This window comes from Chrysochloris asiatica, unplaced genomic scaffold (assembly GCF_000296735.1).
Source record: "Chrysochloris asiatica unplaced genomic scaffold, ChrAsi1.0 scaffold00057, whole genome shotgun sequence".
Classification (NCBI taxonomy): domain Eukaryota; kingdom Metazoa; phylum Chordata; class Mammalia; order Afrosoricida; family Chrysochloridae; genus Chrysochloris; species Chrysochloris asiatica.
In genome coordinates, this window is record NW_006408575.1 from 2,847,104 (window position 1) to 2,865,383 (window position 18,280).

Sequence of the window (18,280 nt, forward strand, 5' to 3'; positions counted from 1 at the left end):
AAAAAAAAAAAAAAATTTAACAAGTACAATGGACAGATACTACCCAGGACATGTTTAGGATTCTTGAAGTCATAGGCATTCACTGTCTCTTAATTCTTGTATGGATTTACATTTTATTCGGGTACTTACTTTTGAGATTGCTGTCTAGCAGCAGTTGTCTGCTAGCAGGTGTCTAACCTGCTGTCTGCCCTTGTCATGTTGTGAACAGTATCCTAGGTCCTTCAGTGCTCTCCCTGTGTTCTTCCTGTGGTGGTCCTGAGGAACCAGCTCTGCGCCCAGGCCTCCCCCCACGGTGCGGTTCTTCATGTCCTCTGGCTGTGGCTCAGTCCAAGCTCCACTCCGTTCTTTCTCTTTTTCAGTTGCAGAAGCTGCTTCTTGCCACGTCCTCCCCAACGCCAAGCTCTGACATCCAGAAGGAAGGAACCACCTGGAGGCAGGCAGGCTCCAGGTCCAAAAGTCAGCGACCTTGTAACAAGGTATTTATTTCTTCACCTGCCCCAAAAGCTGCCCGGGACCCCAGATAGTTTCAGAGAACTCAGCCTTCAACTTTTGTTACATTGAACATTATGTGTCATTTTGTTAGGGGGTGTCAGGTACCTCAGTCAGCTTCCAGCATTTCTCCTTGCTCCTTACACACCTCTTGTAATTGGCTGAATGGGTATTCCTTCTTCAGACCCAGCCTAGTTTGGGGTTCTAGAAAGATCCTTGGACTCCCTTGTGTACTTTTTAATTTTTGGCCAAGAGCCTTCTATGTGGCAGACATGGTGCTAGACATTGCATTTGAGCAAGGAAAAAAAAAGATGTGGTCCTTCCTCTTGGGGCTTATAATCTAGTGAAATTACAGATCCAAGTTTAAAAACAAAAAGATGATTAAGTGATTAGAGCGAGGGGCTGGAGAGTGCACAGGACTGGGAGTGACAGGGGAAATGGGGTTATCAGGGAGGACTTCTGGAGGAGGTGACCTGCCAGCTGAGAGTGAGGGATGAAGAGGAGCCAGCCGTACTCACGTGGAGGGTGGGCGTCTGGCAGGTGAGAAGAGCAGTAAGGAGGCTGGTGCTGGTGTTGGCAGGGAGCAGTATAGACCCAAGAAAACAGAACTCAGATCATGGGGGCCACAGTATAGAGTTTGGATTTCTAGGAAGCCATTGGTGGGTTTAAAGCTCTCTTATGAACGAACATCCAGGATCAAAGCAAGTCCCTTGTACTGCCTGAGCTTCAGGGTCTACACTGAACCTGCCCTACCAGTCCCTTCAGGAAATGGTGCACACAGCTCCCTACCTCAGGGGCCAAGTTGGAATAGGGGTTGGTTTCGTGCCCAGGTGTCTCTATGTAGAAGCCTCTCCCTTGCTGGGCTCCCCTGAGGTGCTCTGCCCTACTGATCCCACTGAGCCCCTGAAACACAGGCTCCTTTCCACCCTAGAGTAGAGGTGACAGCCGAGCCCCTTTGTTAGGCCAACAGGAAGTGCCTCAGAGAGGTGAGGCATAGGGTAGCCACTGTGGCCCCCGGCAGACTATACAGCCTGCCCCAGGCGGGTGGGTGGGAAGAATAAGGCTAGAAGAGGGACTGGCTGTCACCAGATTGCAGTCTCCAAATGAGACCAAGGAGCTTCCCCTTTTTCACGTGGGCTCTGGGAAGCTACAGAATGGTTTGGTTGGTTGGTTTTTGTTTTGTTTTGTTTAACATTGTTGTTGTTAAGTGCCATCGGGTTGACCCATAGCGACCCCGTATAGGGTTTCCAAAGAGCAGCTGGTGAGCTTGAACCACTGACCTTGCAGGTCTAACAACTTTGCAGTCTGACATGCATTAGCCCACAGCGCCACACCAGAACATCACGTGTCATAAAATTCACCTGTTATTCCTAATGGGAGATAGCTAATGGATATTGGGTGTTTTGGTTTGTCTTGAGGTGATGAAATGTTCTAAAACTGATTGTGAAGATAGTTGCACACTATTTAAATTTACTAAACAAGTTGAATTGTGCATTTTAAAATGGATGAACTGCTATTTTCAAAAAGAAAATCACCTGTTTTAAAAATACAAACCAGTGAATTGTTTCTTCAGTAAATTTACAATTGTGCAACAAAGACCAGGGTGGTGGTGGTGGTTATGTGCCGTAGAGTTGGTTCTGACTCATAGAGATCCAGTATAGGGTTTCTGAGACTGTAACTCTTTACAGAAGCAAGAAAGCCTCATCTTTCTCCCGCGAAACAGTTGGTAGTTTTGAACTGCTTACCTTGAGGTTAGCAGCCCAACTTGTAACCAGAAACTACTTAACCAAGACCATAGTCCTGTTTTGTAACATTTCCATCGTACCAGAGACATTCCTGGTGCCCCCATTTCCAGCTAACCGCTGTTCGCCCAGCCCCAAGCACTTACCAGCTCCATTACAGAAGGGATAGAGCATGCTGGTGGGAGGGGGCTCAAACGTTGGCAGTGAATCTGGAAGGGTCTACAGGAACCAGATCTATGGCAGACAGACCTTCCAGGAGGCTGGTCATCCCTTTATTCCTCATTGACCAAGCACCTACCAAGTGCCAGGCTATGTGCCAGAGACCAGGACACAGTAAAGGAAACCTGGTTGTTCTGTGTCCCCGATGAGAAACTCTGGGCCCGCCAGTGGCTGCAAGGATGGGGCAGCAGGGAGGAGCAGCGTGGGCCCCTCCCCTGACACTGGCCTCTTTCCTTCTCTAGATGGACAGCATCCAAGACAAGAAGACTCCCCTGGCCCAGTCTCAGAGCCGGAGCTGCACAGAGCTACATAAGCATCTCACCGCCATGCTGTCCTGCCCCCAGGCTAAAGCCCACTCCCCAGAGAGGGGCCTGCAGCCGCCACCCCCCATGAGCCCCCAGATTCAGGCTGGGGAGGATGAGGAGCTGGGTGAGGACTGCCCAAGCCCCCAGCCAGCCCCAGCCTCTCCCCAGGACTCTCCGGCACCAGGCAGGACAGGCTCCAGTGCCCAGGTTTCCCAGGAGGACATGCAAGCAGTGGTGCAGCTGATCCGCTATATGCACACTTACTGCCTCCCCCAGAGGAAGCTGCCCCCACAAGTCCCAGAGCCTACCCCCAAGCCTTGCAGCAGCCCCTCCAAGCAGGTCAGAGCCCGGCCACGGTCCCAGCACCCCTCCAAAGCCTCCTGGGCTGAGTTCTCCATTCTGAGGGAACTTCTGGCTCAAGATGTCCTCTGTGATGTCAGCAAACCCTACCGCCTGGCCACGCCCGTCTATGCCTCGCTCACACCCCAGCCGAGGCCTAGGCCCCCCAAGGACAGCCAGGCTTCTCCTGGCCACCCAGCCCCAGTGGAAGAGGTGAAGATCACAGCTTCACCCAAAAGCATGGGGCCCAGACCGAGCCTGCGACCACTGCGGCTGGAAGTGAAAGGGGAGGCCCACTCGTCTGCCAGGCTGCAGCAGGAAGAGGAAGAGGAAGAGGAGGAAGAGGAGGAAGAAGAAAAGGAAGAGGAGGAGGAGGAAGAATGGGGCAGCAAAAAGCAGGGCCGTGGCCTGCCATGGACCAAGCTGGGCAGGAAGCTGGAGAGCTCTGTGTGTCCCGTGCGGCGGTCCAGGAGGCTGAACCCTGAGCTGGGGCCCTGGCTGACATTTACTGATGAACCCCTGCACCCCACAGAACCCCAAGGTGCTCTGCCTTCACTGGGCCTGGCTCCCGAGGCCTACGACATGGAGCGGGAGCTGGGCAGCCCTGCAGATGAAGAGAGTGGCCAAGACCAGCAGCTCCTACGGGGACCCCAGATCCCAGCTCTGGAGAGCCCCTGCGAGAGTGGGTGTGGGGATACAGATGAGGACCCCAGCTGCCCGAGGCTCTCTTCCAGAGGTAGTCACAAGAGAGGGGACAAGGATGGAGTGGGGTAAACCCCACTGGACAAGAGGCAGGAGTCCTGTGTTCAAGTGTCACCCCCCCACCCCCACTCTCACCCCCATGTTGTGCTATACTGGGCAAGTCCTCTCTTATCTCTGGCTCTCAACTTGCCTTTCTGTACACTGGGATTGTTGGGACAGACTTCCAGGATATGCTCGTCTGTCTCACGAGTGTTTCATCACGCATGGGCCAGGCACCATTTAATCAACAAGAAGCAAGATGCCTGCCTTCTTGGGGCTTGTGTTTTAGTGGGGACCACAGGCACACAAAAAAAGGACACAAAAGAGGAAGATAATTATACGTTGAGATAAGTGCTATTAAGAAAGTTTACTGAGTAATGTGACAGAAGTCGATAAATTCAACTTCATAGTGAAGTTGTTCTTTTTGTTAATTGCCAGCTCTGAGAATAGTGAAGATAATAAGGATCCTGTTGATGTGATCTTTTTGTGCGCTCACTGTACCAGGCACTGGTCTAATATTTAGCAGATCACTTCCATGCACTCCCCACAGCAAGCTTATGTGAGAATCCTGTTATTATCCCTGTTTTAAGATGCAGAAACTCAGGCACAGAAATATTTTCTGATCAGCCCAGCTAGTTAGCCCGGCATTTGTCTCATTAGTGCCAGAGCCAAGATTCAAACCCACACACACAGCTGCTGAGCGTGGGTGCTGGAACCCTTCACACTGTGCTACACGATTTGGCCAGCAGGGGTCACCCTCAGACCACACCTGCTCTATTTTTGTAAAAGCAAGTCACTGGCTTCAATCAGTCCTTACTGTTGCTAAGATTTGGGCGGAGAAGGTAAATCTGAGTTGTTTGCACCCTCCCCTGAAAATTGCAAGGACATTTGTATTTGGGTCACATGCCTGAAAAGCAGCTGTGCTTAGTTCCTAGGGAAGTTTGGGGTTCCCTTCCAGAGAAGAAACATCCGCTCGTGCTGTTGTGTTGGAAAATCTTATTTTCTTTTTCTTTTTATTGTCTCCTTTTCAGACTCTCCCAGGTGCCTCATGCTGGCCTTGTCACAAAGGTAGATTTTTCGAAATCATTGGTAGCTTATTCCATGAGACTTTGTGTTGTTGGGTATCTGCGGGGATGTAGGTGGGTGGTGGGTGGTGAGTCCGTCAATCCTCATGCCTGGCTTGGTCCCCAGACCCTGGCCGTGATTGCCCTGTGGGTTCCTCAAAGCCGGGCTCTCTGAGAGGGAAGTTTGCCTTTAGAAGCAGGTCCCCTGTAAGCCCAAAGGAGAGATGGGGAGTTAAGACCTCAAGTGATTCCACACATTGTTTTCTCTGGGACACTTGAGTGACTTTTCTCCATGGGGAAGAGCTGACACTACTGTGTGGTGTTGGGCAAGTTCTTTTCCCACACTGGGTCTCAGTTGCTCCATCTGTAAAACGGTGACGCTTCTCCCTCTCCAACCTCCAGCAAATCTCTGCTGTATCTCCTAAAAGAGGGATTCCGCTTTGAGTCACTGTGACAGTCAGGACAGGGCCCCTGCAAACTCTCCCCTGGCCCCATTTCTGTGAGCAGTGGGACTGGAGTCCATCCTAACCTGCCCTCACCCTGCTTGAGTGCCCAGGAAGGTGGGAGCCTGATGCTAACCAGCCTCTTCCTTTTCTGTCCTACCTGGCCCCATCAGCGACCCTCCCTTTGGCAAGAAGAACTTCGAGCAGACTTTGACGGTAGAACTCTGTGGAACAGCAGGTGAGCCAGGGGTCCAGCTGGTGGGGTCCCCTTTGAGGAAGACCCCTTGGTAGAAAATCATGCATCCTGAGCAACACCTCGGGCCGACCCCATCATCACTCCACAGGGCATGCTGGGTGTTAAGATCCTCAGTGATCGGCGAGTGATGCCTGCCATCACACTGGGTGGACGGAATAGTGACCATCCCAGACGAGGGTCTTAGTGTCCATTGGAGAAGTGACTGGTCTCCACTTCATGTGTTTCTCCTCTTGTCTGGGTAGGCCTCACCCCACCAACCACGCCCCCTTACAAGCCCACAGAGGAGGACCTTTTCAAGCCTGACATCAAGCACAGCCTGGGCAAAGACACAGCTCCCAGCCTCCCCTCCTCTGAAAGCCTCCAGCTCGGGGTCACCCCAGGGGCTGCCCACAAGCTGCCAAAGAAGCATCCAGAGCGTAGCGAGCTCCTGTCCCACCTACGGCATGCTGCGGCCCTGCCGGCCTCCCAGGCTGGCCAGAAGCGTCCCTTCTCCTGTTCCTTCGGAGATCATGACTACTGCCAGGTGCTGAAGCCGGAGGGTGCCCTGCAGAGGAAGGTGCTGAGGTCCTGGGAGCCATCTGGGGTGCACCTTGAGGACTGGCCCCAGCCAGGTGCCCCGCGGGCTGAGGCCCCAGCCTGTGTCAGGGAAGACGACAGGAGCTGGGATGCCAATGCCGCTCCCAAGGACAGTATGTTGTTGAGAGACCACGAGATCCGCGCCAGCCTCACCAAGCACTTTGGGGTCCTGGGAAGCGCCCTAGAGGATGAAGACCTGGCCTCATGCAAGAGCCCCGAGTACAACACCGTCTTTGAGGACAGCAGCAGCAGTAGTGAGAGCAGCTTCCTCCCAGAGGAGGAGGAGGACGATGAGGAGGACTCAGGGGCCAGCCCCCCTCGCTCTGACCACTGCCCCTACCAGAGTCCCCCCAGCAAGGCCAATCGGCCGCTCTGTTCCCGCAGCCGCTCCAGCTCTGGCTCCTCCTCTTGCCGCTCCCGGTCACCAGCCACACGGAGGACCTTCAGGTATGGACAGTAGCTTCTGGGTGGGGAGAGGCAGCGGGGGGAGCTGTAGACAACTGAGGACCCTGGTTCCTGGGCTGCATCTCCCTGTGTGATGCATATCCTGGCCAGGAATTTGAAGTCTAGTCTCTTTGGAGGAATTGTGAGCAAGTCTTGGAGGCCAACCAAGCCTGGTATGTGACATCCAGGCATGTCCCTAGTCCCTGACCTCCAAGAGAAATTAAACTCATTTCCAGACATCAAGCCTCTTGTCGGAACCAGCTCACCCTACTTGAGCTGAGCTGTTGTATTTGTACAAATGATTTGTTCTTAAGTGCCACCTAGTTGGTTCTGACTCATAGCAACCCTATATAGGGTTTCTGAGGAGTGGCTGATGGGCTTGAACCACCAACCTAGTGGTTAGTTGTCCAGTGCTTGCTTATTCTACAGCACCAAGCAGTTTAAAAACTACATGGCATTTACACGTCAGAGAAAGATTGACTTAATTCTAATCTGTGTTGGGGGCGGGAAACACCTGGATTTAAAGCAGTGGGAACATCTATGCCCGTTTCTCAGTCCTGCCTAGTTCTCCCATGACTTCCAGTAGGCAGCCACCTCCAAGAGTTCCCCTACTTTGGTGTAGGAATGATGCATCATAAGCCTGTAGACTTATACCATCCTTCCGCACTGAGCCAGATTGGAGAAGGAGTCGACCCAAAATTCACCTAGGGAGCTGGGTAGAAAAACTGGAGCTTGGCACATATGTTGGCCGCCGGTTGCTTCTCAATCACACAGGGCCTGATTCTTTGTAGGAAGGCTTGAAGAGGAAGCCTGTACCTTAGGTTTACCTGATAGACCACTAGATGGTGCTCTTGGGTCAAGAACAATGCAGTTAACATCTCTGGAGGTCAGTTAAAACACATGCTGACTCCACTGTCTGATTCAATAGGTCTGATGTGGCCTGCAGAATTTGCATTTCTCACAAGTTTCCTAGAGATGTCTCCAGCGTACCATATTTTGAGACCAGAATTCGGAGGACTTAAAGATATCCTATCCTAGAAAAAGGCAGCTTTGTGTTTATATGAAAAGATGTTTACAAGCTACACCAATGGCTCATAAGTGTTTCAAAATTCTATTAAAGGCCCCTTTCACTATTAAAATGTACATATATATCGGACTGTGCCGTGATTTCAAGAGGTTCACAGATGCCCCAGAAACTCAGGTTAAGAAGCCCTGAACTATCAAAATAAGAGTCCCTAGCGACAGCTCTAACAAGACAACCAGAAGCCAACAGTTAGCATCTTCTTACATCAGATGTCCCTGAGCCTCTCTTCTGACCCCATTCTGCATCCCCCTGTGATGGCACCTGCCCTATAGCCCTTTGCAGTCAAGAGTTCTCTGGCCATGCTTGGCTGTGACTAAGTTGCTCCCTCTCATGGTTAGCAGTTTCCTCTGTGGTAACTGCTAAAGCAAGGTGCCTTGTGGTTAAGTGAGTCCCCCAAGGCCAGAGCTGGAGGCTTACCTTCAGGGTTGTTTACTTACAAGGCAGGTATCAGGAGCTCTCCAGACTGGAGCTGGGGACCTCTCTAGAAACCTCAGAATTCTCCTTTTTCTCTTCTCAGATATGGGCCAGGCTCAGGCTGACTTTTTCTGCTCACTGAGATAGTTAGTTGGACAATTTGGTTTCTGCTCAGTTGCCTAGCAAAGGTTAGTACCTGGTGATCCTGATAAACCTAGTAAACAGCCTTCTCCAGACTGTTTATTTGCCTGTGTTTCAGCTACCAAACAGAGATCAATAAGAAGGATTTTGAGCTTGTTTAACCACAGGAATCCAAAGTCCCACAATGTGTTCCATTTGCTCTAAGCTTTTCAGGTGGGGAAGGTCTCCCAGTAATATTATAAATGGAGAGTGATAATATTCGTTGTTGCTTCCGACTCATTATGACCCAGTATAAGGAGTATGGTATGGCACAGCGGGTTAATGCGCTGGACTACAAAGTTCCAGCCGCTCCTTAGAAACCCTATACAGGGTCACTGTGGGTCGGAACTGAATTGCCGGCACATAACAAGAGCAAGCTTTCCAAGGAGCAGCTGCTTTAAAGTTTGTAAGTCATATCCCTTTGGTTATTCTATATGAGCTTCACAGGTGTACTTGGGCGACACATCTGTTTCTTATCCTCGTTTTATAGTTGAGGAAGCTGAGGCTCAGAGAGATTAAATAGGGAAATGTATTAAAGTTGTTCCTAGGCTAAGCATTTACAGGCACTTTCTAATTTAATCTCACGAATGGCCCAGATGATGGGTACATTTTTTACAGATAAAGAACTGAAGCTGAAAGCATTTAAGTAACTGGTCCAAGGCTACCTGGCAGGTAGCTGGAAGAGTCAGAATTCAAACCCAGGCCATCTGACTCAGCACCCATGTTCTTAGCCTCTGGGCTGTTTTCCCAAGGGAACACAGACACTAACTATGTAGTAGAGTCAGGACCAGCCAGCCCTGCCTCACTCACACCCCTCAAATTGTCCCTGTGGAGAAGTGCAGGCAGCACAGGTAGGCGAGTAGGGCTGCTGATGGGGAAACCAGGGGCCTCCGCAGGCTCATGGTCTGTTCAGTTAGCCTGGTGCCCTGACTGAGTCCAGGAAGTTGTGCTAGGCAGGGGTTGTCCATGACCAACCAGTGGAAGCAGTAGGCCTAGAATCAGAAGACCTGCTCCCAGCTCTGGCTTCCCAGCCTTCTAGCTTCAGACAAACCCCATAATGAATCTGAACTTCAGGTTTCTCATCTGGAAAAATGGGGAACCACAAAGGCCACATAGGTCTTTTTCAGTAGATCAAATAAAATAATAGATCTAAAGGGGCTCTTTGTACCTTTTTTGTACATAAAACCGGCAAGTCAGTTCTGACTCACAGTGACCCCACAGGACCATGTAGGACTGTTACATAGGGTTCCCAAGCTTATAAATCTTTAAGGAAACAGACTGCTTCATGTTTTGCCTGTGGATTGGTGGATGGGTTCAATTCCGTTGACCTTCCAGTTAGCAGACCAGCACTTAACCCATGGCACCCCTGGACTCCTTCCCCATGGCACAGCAGGTTTTAAAAGGCTGGCAGAGGAAAGCAGAGAGGTGCCGGTCAGTGTGCAGGCCCACCTTGCCCTGGCTGTCACTGCCCGAGTGGTAAAGCTGATTTTCTGCAGGAGGAACTTAAAGCATTTCTGCTATCATTCGTGAGCCCCAGAGAAGATTCCTTTGCCTCCTAGGGGGACCCTGACCCCTGCCCCATCACTGTCACCCCCTCCCGAGAGTGAGTGCCTCTGCTTTGCTTGTTCACTGACAGATGTGAGAGCAGGAGGCCGTGCTCAGACGGAACGCCAAGCGTCCGGCATGCCAGGAAGCGGCGAGAAAAGGCCATTGTAAGTGATCTGGGGCCCCGGAGCCCTGAGTGACTGGGGACCAGCAGGGCACCAGGAGGTGCTGGGGCTTCGTGGGCCCGAAGCCCTTTGAGGCAGGCTGGTGAGCCCCTCAACTGCAGTGTCCTGGGGAAGGAGGGTCGAGGCCTGCAGAACATCAGTTTTCTTTCTTTCATTTGAAAAGTTCAAAGATCACCAGAGGGCATTAAAGGGTGGCCCTTTGAAAAGTGCAGCCACGAGACTGGCCATGAAGCATGTCGTTGCTGGTGACATAGGGCTTCGTTGCAGGGCTCTCTATGAGGCAGAGGGGAAGCAGGCTGTGCAGGGGAGCAAAACCAGCTCCACCACCCACAACAGCCTGGCTACCAATTTCTCTGTGACTTTGGGCAGGTCTCCCTTCTTCCCCGAGCCTCAGTTTATTTATCTCTACACAAGGGAGTTGGGCCATGTGCTTCCTAAGGCTTCCCCTACCCCATCAGAGCAGCGAGACCAAGAGATCTGCCCCTTCCTTCCCACCTGCCTCCTCAGCTCCTGCCTAGCCTTGGTCCACAGGTCCTGGCTTTGGGGGCTAGCCTGGAGAACCTACTGCAAACCACCCTATGAAAACCACACTGCCCCACGGAGCCCTTCTGAGTCACGAGCAAGGAGGGGAAAGAAAGTAGGACAGACGCCTCAAAAGACACACACCCACTTAATATCCCCCCATAATGTGGTACTTCTAGTGGTGCACACCCTAAAGTCACACAGCTGTGTGAAAGCAGGTCTTCAGAACCGCAAGTTGCCGAGACAGCATCTTGGAGCTCGTGTTAGATCACTCCGCAGTTAGCATATGCCCGGCACTCTCTGGGCCTGGACAGCCAGACAGTGGCCCCCTCTCCCATGGTTGGGACTGAAAGGAGAGGGAAACAGTAGGTTCAAAACGGGGGAGCAAGCTTGTATAATTACAGGTAGGCATGCCTGCTCTGAAATGGGTACTGTGACTGAAATGATAAGTTGTGTTTTGACTGGTGAGGAGGACATTTTACCTAGGTGGCCAAGGAGGGGGTTTCTAAAACTTCTGAGGCCTGAGGGATGAAAGGAGCCAACCAAGCAAAGACTTGGGGGAAGAGTGTTTGGGGCAGAGGTAGGAGGGAGCTTTATGAAGGAAGGAACTGGAGGTGGGCAGTGTTTGTGATGAGTTAAATGAACCTAGACATACATGCTTTGGTGTTAGGCGCTCAATTCACGTGACTCTTGACAGCAGAGTCCTGCTTGCAGACCCCGGGCCCGGACTTTCTTCCCTGACATCTGTAGCATGGGGTGGAATGACTGGAGAGTCCATGGCTGTGACCTGTTTCCAAAGAAAGCCATTTCCTAACCCAACTGCCATCTTTGCCCACGAGAGCACAGGTTTCTAGGAGAAAGGTTGGAGGATCTCCAGCATGGCAGAGCTACTCTTCCAGCAGCCGTGGCTTTAGCTGGACCAACTCAAATGGGGAGATGGTGGTTTCTGCCTGGGCTCCCCACTCCCCCCTCAGTCAGGCTGTTCTAGGGGCTGGGACATAGCACAAGGCTTGCCTGGAGGTGACTTTGTTTCCCAGTGTCTACACTGTGCCTTCAGACACTCCGCCCTGGCAGAACCAGAGCGGGTGGGCATATGACTGTAATCCCCCCAATGCCCCGTCCATTTGCCTTTCCTTCCAGTGACTCCGGAAAGCCACCCAGCTCCCCATCCTTACCTATTACCATTCTCTGTACCTCACGGAACCACCCCCAACACCTTGCCATTACAATAACAGCAACAACAACAACAAAGTCTTAGACTCAGAGACAAACATGGAAGCTCCTGACAGTTCCAGTATATGAGTGGTGATAAGTTCTCTCCCTCCTCAGCCTAGTCTCAGTCTATTTCTGCCAAGTCCTACAAAGAGAGACTTGCCTACTTTTGGGGATCACTTCCCTGTCTGACACTCCCCAGTCCCTCCTCCCATCACGTCAGGTCCTACTGCCCTTTCTCGGCCTCCAGCCCCACAAAGTGTCAAGACTGGGGATGAGGATACTATGGAATCCACCACCAAGGGGACCCAAGATGCCAGGCAGTGACTGGACTCCTCTGTATCCCCCCTTCCTGAGCAGGGTGAAGGCCGGGTTGTGTACATTCGAAATCTCTCCAGCGACATGAGCTCTCGAGAGCTGAAGAAGCGCTTCGAGGTGTTTGGCGAGATTGTAGAGTGCCAGGTGCTGACGAGAAGCAAGAGGTGAGTCCAGTTAAGTCCTTCTGGGAGTGGGGGTGAGGTGGGGGGGGCAAAGTCCTAGAAGATGCCCTAGAATGTTTGTGAAACAAATTTCACCAAAACCCACAGCGTAGACATGGAGACCCAGTCCCCAGAGAGGACCCTTTAAGGGTGATCATTGTTGATAAGTGCCACCTAGTAGATTCCAACTCATAGCAACCCTGTATAGGACTTCCAAGGAGCAACTGGTGAGTTTGAACCACCAATCTTTCAGTTCAAACCAACCGTGATGTCCAGTGATTATCCTACAGTGCTGCAACCCCAATAATAGCAGTGAGCAAGATCTGATTATTTAAGGAGTGTATTGTAGCTTCCTAGCGTTGCTGTAAGGAGCTCTGGTAGTGTAGTGGTTACAAAATCGGGCTGCGAACCTCAAGGTCAGCAGTTCAAAACTACCAGCTGCTCCGCGGGAGAAAGATGAGGCTTTCTGCTCCTGTAAAGATTTACAGCCTCGGAAACCCTGTACAGGGTCGCTATGAGTCGGAACCGACTTCACGGCACACAGCCACCACCAGTGTTGCTGTAATAGATAAAACGCATGTGGGTGGCTTTAAAGAACAGAAATTTAGTTTCTCATCGTTCAGGAGACTAGAAGTCTGAATTCAGGGTGCCAGGTCTAGGGGGGTCGGATGATTCTTTTCTTGCAGTGTGCTTTACTTCCTTGGTGATCTTAATGCAACATCTGCTCATTTGTGCTTGTTTTGGGGGCTGCTCCTTAGAACTCAGCGGTGATTAGGTTTAGGACACACCCTACAATGATTTGGCCTCAGAGACATAACAGAAAAAACCCTAATCCAAATGAGATTACAGCCCCAGTTGAATGGGTTATGATTCCAACACATATTTCAGAGGGAGTTAGGGGACACACAGGCAATCCATCTATAACAGTGCCCGACAGTTTCTCTTATTAAACTTTGTAACAAATACGCTCTACTCATCCTTTCTATTGCTCTCCTTTCTGGGGGAACTCAGAAAACATGAATAGCTAGTTAGTGTGGCAGAGTCAGAACTGATGGTGGTGGTGATCATGTGCCACCAGGTTGGTTCCAATTCCTAGCACCCCTGTATAGTGTTTCTGAAGCTGTAAATCTTTATGGGAGCAGAAAGCCTTATCTTTCTCCCATGGAGCAACTGATAGATTTGAACTAGTGACCTGGTGGTTAGCATCCCAGCTCATAATCCACTATACTACCAGGGCTCCTCAGAGCCAGAACTAGAACCCATGAATGTGCTTCTGATTTGGTGGCTGGAGACGGGAGCAGCACACACCTGTGGCTGACCTCAAGCTCACTTGCATTGGGAGCTCACTGCACCTCAAGTTCCGCGTGGTCTATGTCCACCTGGTCCTGTGCAGTGAGAGTCCCAGGTCTCCTGTTCCCCCTCAATGGGGAAGCAGCGCTTCATCCATCAGGGGACCTGGGAAGAGAGCAGCCTGCATATAAATCGACAACTGAAGTGTCAAAAACTGTCAGTTTGGGAATCTTCCTCAATTATTTCCCATTATACCTACAGACTAAGTTAATAACAGTCTTAAATTTGAATTTAAAATTATTTTAAAATGTTAATGAATAAACAGTTACGTAAGTAAGAGTCTGCACACCAATAGGTCTTTAACGAATCAAATGGAGGTAACCCATAAAGACAGAGGAGCCTGGAGCACTGAATTTTGGTTTAAGGTTGATGGGAATATCGCATTGATTGAAAATCGGGATGCATAGATGATCCATGTAACTGCTGTCAATAACTACACCTATGAAAAATGGAATTGGCAAAAATTGTGTGCTAGATCTATTTATATTAACCCATAAAAATGGCATAGAGGCCACGTCTGACCTCTGACTTCACAAGGGGATAGGAGAAGTCAAACTCAGCATCAGCCCAAGGCTGATCCTTCTGCGGTAGAGGTCAGACATAGCTCCAGCTTCCCCTGTCTACTTCCCTGCTGGCTTCAATACCTCATTGTAGTAGCTGCACAGAACTCATAGACAATACTCATGAAGGTGACCGGTTACAGTTCATGATCAGAAATGCTCAGGATACAGTTCTTCTGGTCAAGAGTGCCTCTTCTCAGTCATGCTGCCTCTTCTCTGACCCCTGGCCTTTCAGCCACAAGGACCCTTGACCTCTGCCCTGCTTTGGTACTGCTACAAAGCTGTTAGCACTGCCAAAGGCTTGCCACTCCACGAGTAAGCCTCAGCCCGATAGGGATGGGCTGTAACTCTGTGGGTCAGCAAACCTAGCTCCCTAGATTAAGTGCCTGGAAGTAATCCAATGGGAAAATGAGCCTTCTGCCAGAATACACTCAGCTTTCTCACTCTGGGCCGAGAAGCCTACCACTGTGTCTGTATTCTCGGTGCGGCCGCCTCTCTGCTGTCTCTCACTGTCTCCGCTGTCTTCTGGACCAAGGAGGTTCAGTACGCAGCAATCTTGGGATCCAAAGGATGCACTCTGCTCTTGGCGCTTTTTTCTTGATGGTAATGAGATCCCCCGCCCCCAATTCCTGCTTCTGAGATGGCTCACTTTATATCCAGCAGGATGACAAAATTGACCAATCTCTGTGTTAGAGTTCAAAGTTTTCAGTCACAATTAACCCTGTTAACAGTCACTCACAACAGAATCATATAATCTTATCAGCATTTTTCCCATCTTCTCTTACCCAGACCCATTAGGAGACGAGGAAATAACATCCATCTGCTGGATCCCTCCCAGTTATTTGGTGGGAGTTATACAAAGACTGTAGCTAGAAGCTCTGGTAGCATAGTGGTTACCAGTCAGGCTGCTGATCTCACGGTCAGCAGTTCGAATCTACCAACCATTCTGCAGGAGAAAGATGAGGCTTTCTGCTCCTGTAAAAAATTATAGCCTTGGAACCGACTCCACAGTATTTAACAACAATAGTTAGAAGAGCCATATCAGTTGAATCGCTGCACCATACACAAAACAAGAGCAGCTGCTGTGAGGCTACTTGTGTACAACTAAACACCTCATGGAATGTGGTTTTGTGATTTCAAGGGTTAAGAGTCATGGTTTCATGGGACAGCCACCAGTTCATTAGCCTTTTATCATGCTTAGTGCTTCTGTTCTACCTCCTAGTTCATTGTGTGGTTCCTAAGGTCTTAAAAGCTTACAAGTGAACTTCCAAACCAAAATAATAAGTTTGATTCTCCTGGAGCAATAGAGGAAGAAAGAGAATCAAGAATCAGTGACAGAAATGGAATACAGGTCTAGTTGCCTCCATGAACAAATGCCTCCTTTGTCATGAGACCACAGAGCTGTGGTGCTTGCCTACCATTATTGAATGTTTTGATAAAAGATTCTATAGAAGAACCTACTCAAAAGGGAGGAAATGCAGGACAGAATTTCTCATCTTCATGGAATTCAAACATTTTGGAGCCATGGAGGCTGGATGAGACCCTGAAATTATTGTTGTGAGATCATCGTTAAACCTTAAACACTTACAAATATCCCTGAAATCTTCTTAAAACCAAGTAGTAATTTAGATTGACTAGTGAAGACGGTCTGCCTTGAGCATTGTGTTATTTAAACATGTCAGCTTGAGCCTCAAGGTCAATAGTTCAAACCCACCCGTCGCTGCTTGGAAATCCTGTATAGGGTCGCTATGAATTGGAACTTACTCAACAGCAATTAACAATAAACAACAATGATCTCTATAGGAGTCCTGGTGTGGCACTGTAGGATAAACACTGGACCACAAGATCGCTTTAAACTGCAAAGTTGGCAGTTCACGGTCACCAGCCATTCCTTAGAAACCCTATGCAGGGTTGCTATGAGTTGGAACTGACTCAGCGGCACTTAGCAACAACAACAACATCTACATGGGATAAAATTTACAACAGCTTAATGGATTAGATGGGAAACTTAGGCGGCAGTGAGTTTATGTTCCAGAAGGACAAGCATCTCAGCAAAGGAGGGTGAGAATGCTTGTGCTACTTGAAGAACATGATTGATGTCATTTAATTGTACACGTAGAAATTGTTGAACGGATGTGTATTCTCAACAACAACAATAACAATTGCTTTTAGAAACTCAACAAAAGGAGCAAATTAATCTCTAAAAGTGGGGCCAATTTGATGAAAATTTAAAAAGCACATGCAAGATCTTTAAAAAGATAAAAGGCTGGGGCAGAGTACTGGTTTTAGACATTAAACGAGGCAGGAGGATTCCAACCTGGTTTTGGCTCAATGCCAAGAAACGTGACTTTGTTGAACATTTATTATAACATTAGCTATGAGCCTGTCCTTAGCAGTGGGAAGCGCCACCTTGCCTCTCTGCTCTTGAGTTTATAGGTTAGCAGGTATATGTATCAGTCAGGATTCTTTCTGCTGTCATTTGTGAAACTGACTTTAGGCCTCAAGTGTCCTCACCATTACCCTCTGCCTTGGCACCGTGCTCACGTGGGTTTTCCCCACAGTGACAAAGTGGCTGCTTCTTGCTAAGAAGCTTAGAGACCACAACCTACTAGCTTAGAGACCCTGGCTCCAGTGAATTCCTTCACTCCCTGTTCCACTGAAGACCTGCAGTGGATTCTTTGGGGTTCAGCTTGGGTGATAAGCGTATTTAAAGAAATCACTGTGGCCAAGGACAACCGCAATCCCATGATTTTCCTTCACATCCTGAGTTGGGTCAACCCAACAGTACTGTTATAACAGATGTCACCCATGAAGGATAAGATGTGTACAAAGTACCAATGATGTTAGGTAAGGTGAAGGCCAAGTTAGAGTCAAGAACGTGGTATCGGAGGCCAGCTTTGAAGAATGTACTGAATTTCAACCAGGGAGTGATCCGATGGAGAGGAGATGTGACAAGAATAGTGAGGGAATGAGGGAAGGTTCAGAGCATCAACTTTAATGTCAGGAATGTCTGAGTTTGGATTCCTGCACTACCCTTTTGCCTTTGGGCCAATTATTAAACTCCACAGAGCCTGCTTCTCTGTGACTTAGAGGTGACAACAATCCCCACCTCACAGGGTCTTCTGAAGAAGGCAGAGGCTGTGTGTGGTGGTTGACACCTGGCAGTCAAGAAATTAGCTGCTGTTGTTACCTTGCAGGGGTCAATGTAGGAATTGTCATCATCTACACTGACTCAGTGACATGGTCCCCTCTCCTCCCTGCAGAGGCGAGAAGTATGGCTTCATCACCTACCGGTGTTCCGAGCACGCTGCCCTCTCTCTGAGGAACGGCGCTGCCCTGAGGAAGCGCAACGAGCCCTCCTTCCAGCTGAGCTATGGAGGGCTCCGGCATTTCTGCTGGCCCAGATACACTGACTACGGTAAGCACACGAGACCGCGCCAGAGCCCAGCAACTCCCAAAGCATGAGGGATAGTAGCTTCCTTTAATGAAATCCGGGCTTCACATCCAGGCCCCAAAGTGCTGACTGGTATGACTTTGAACCACTTCACCTGGAGTGGTTTTTCTTCTAGTCTCTGGTTTTTCTTGTCTTGTGCCAGGATTGATACCAAAGAGAGATTCATTCAGGCCTCCATTACCTCACAGGACCGGCTGCCACCTGCCTTCATGAGCGGGCATTTTATGATGACTCACCCCTCACAGAGCAGCCTTGTCCCTGAGTAGACCATTGAAAATGTGCTGTCACCATGGTCTTGCATTTGGGGACAAGTTGGGTGGAGAAAAAGTAACGTTTAGGAAAGAGTAACTTGGCAGAGGGCAGGGGAAACCATCTGATGTAGTTCCATGGCTGGGGGTCAGGAGACCCAGAAGGCTCTATCTGATTACATGTCCATTTATGGAACTCAGTTTCCCTCTGTTTACGATGAGGGCATTCTAGTTTTGTTTGCTCCCATTGTGTGACTCCTGCAACCTAGAAGGCATGGGTGAGATGCTAGGGGAAGTAGGATTACTGGGTGCCAGAGCTGGCAAGGAGCTCTGAGGTGTTCTAGTTCAGGCCCTTTCATTCTGTGCTCACTCCTACTCCCTGAGGCCTTGGGTACATCCCCTCCATGGGGCTGACCCTGTGGCATAGGT

At 49.8% G+C, this 18,280-nt stretch overlaps 1 protein-coding gene across 2 annotated transcripts in view; it reads left to right on the top strand.

Moving 5' to 3' along the window:
* The window catches only part of PPARGC1B (peroxisome proliferator-activated receptor gamma, coactivator 1 beta), a 137,432-nt gene that overhangs the window by 118,993 nt on the left and 159 nt on the right, over nt 1-18,280 (top strand). Inside the window, exons 4-11 of one of the 2 annotated variants that reach the window (XM_006863867.1) lie at nt 360-476; nt 2,693-3,830; nt 4,867-4,903; nt 5,516-5,580; nt 5,841-6,621; nt 9,933-10,008; nt 12,121-12,242; nt 17,413-17,567. In XM_006863867.1, the coding sequence (XP_006863929.1) occupies nt 360-476; nt 2,693-3,830; nt 4,867-4,903; nt 5,516-5,580; nt 5,841-6,621; nt 9,933-10,008; nt 12,121-12,242; nt 17,413-17,567 (2,491 nt within the window). The remainder of the gene's footprint in view (nt 1-359; nt 477-2,692; nt 3,831-4,866; nt 4,904-5,515; nt 5,581-5,840; nt 6,622-9,932; nt 10,009-12,120; nt 12,243-17,412; nt 17,568-18,280) is intronic. The other variant, XM_006863868.1, reaches the window with a different exon arrangement.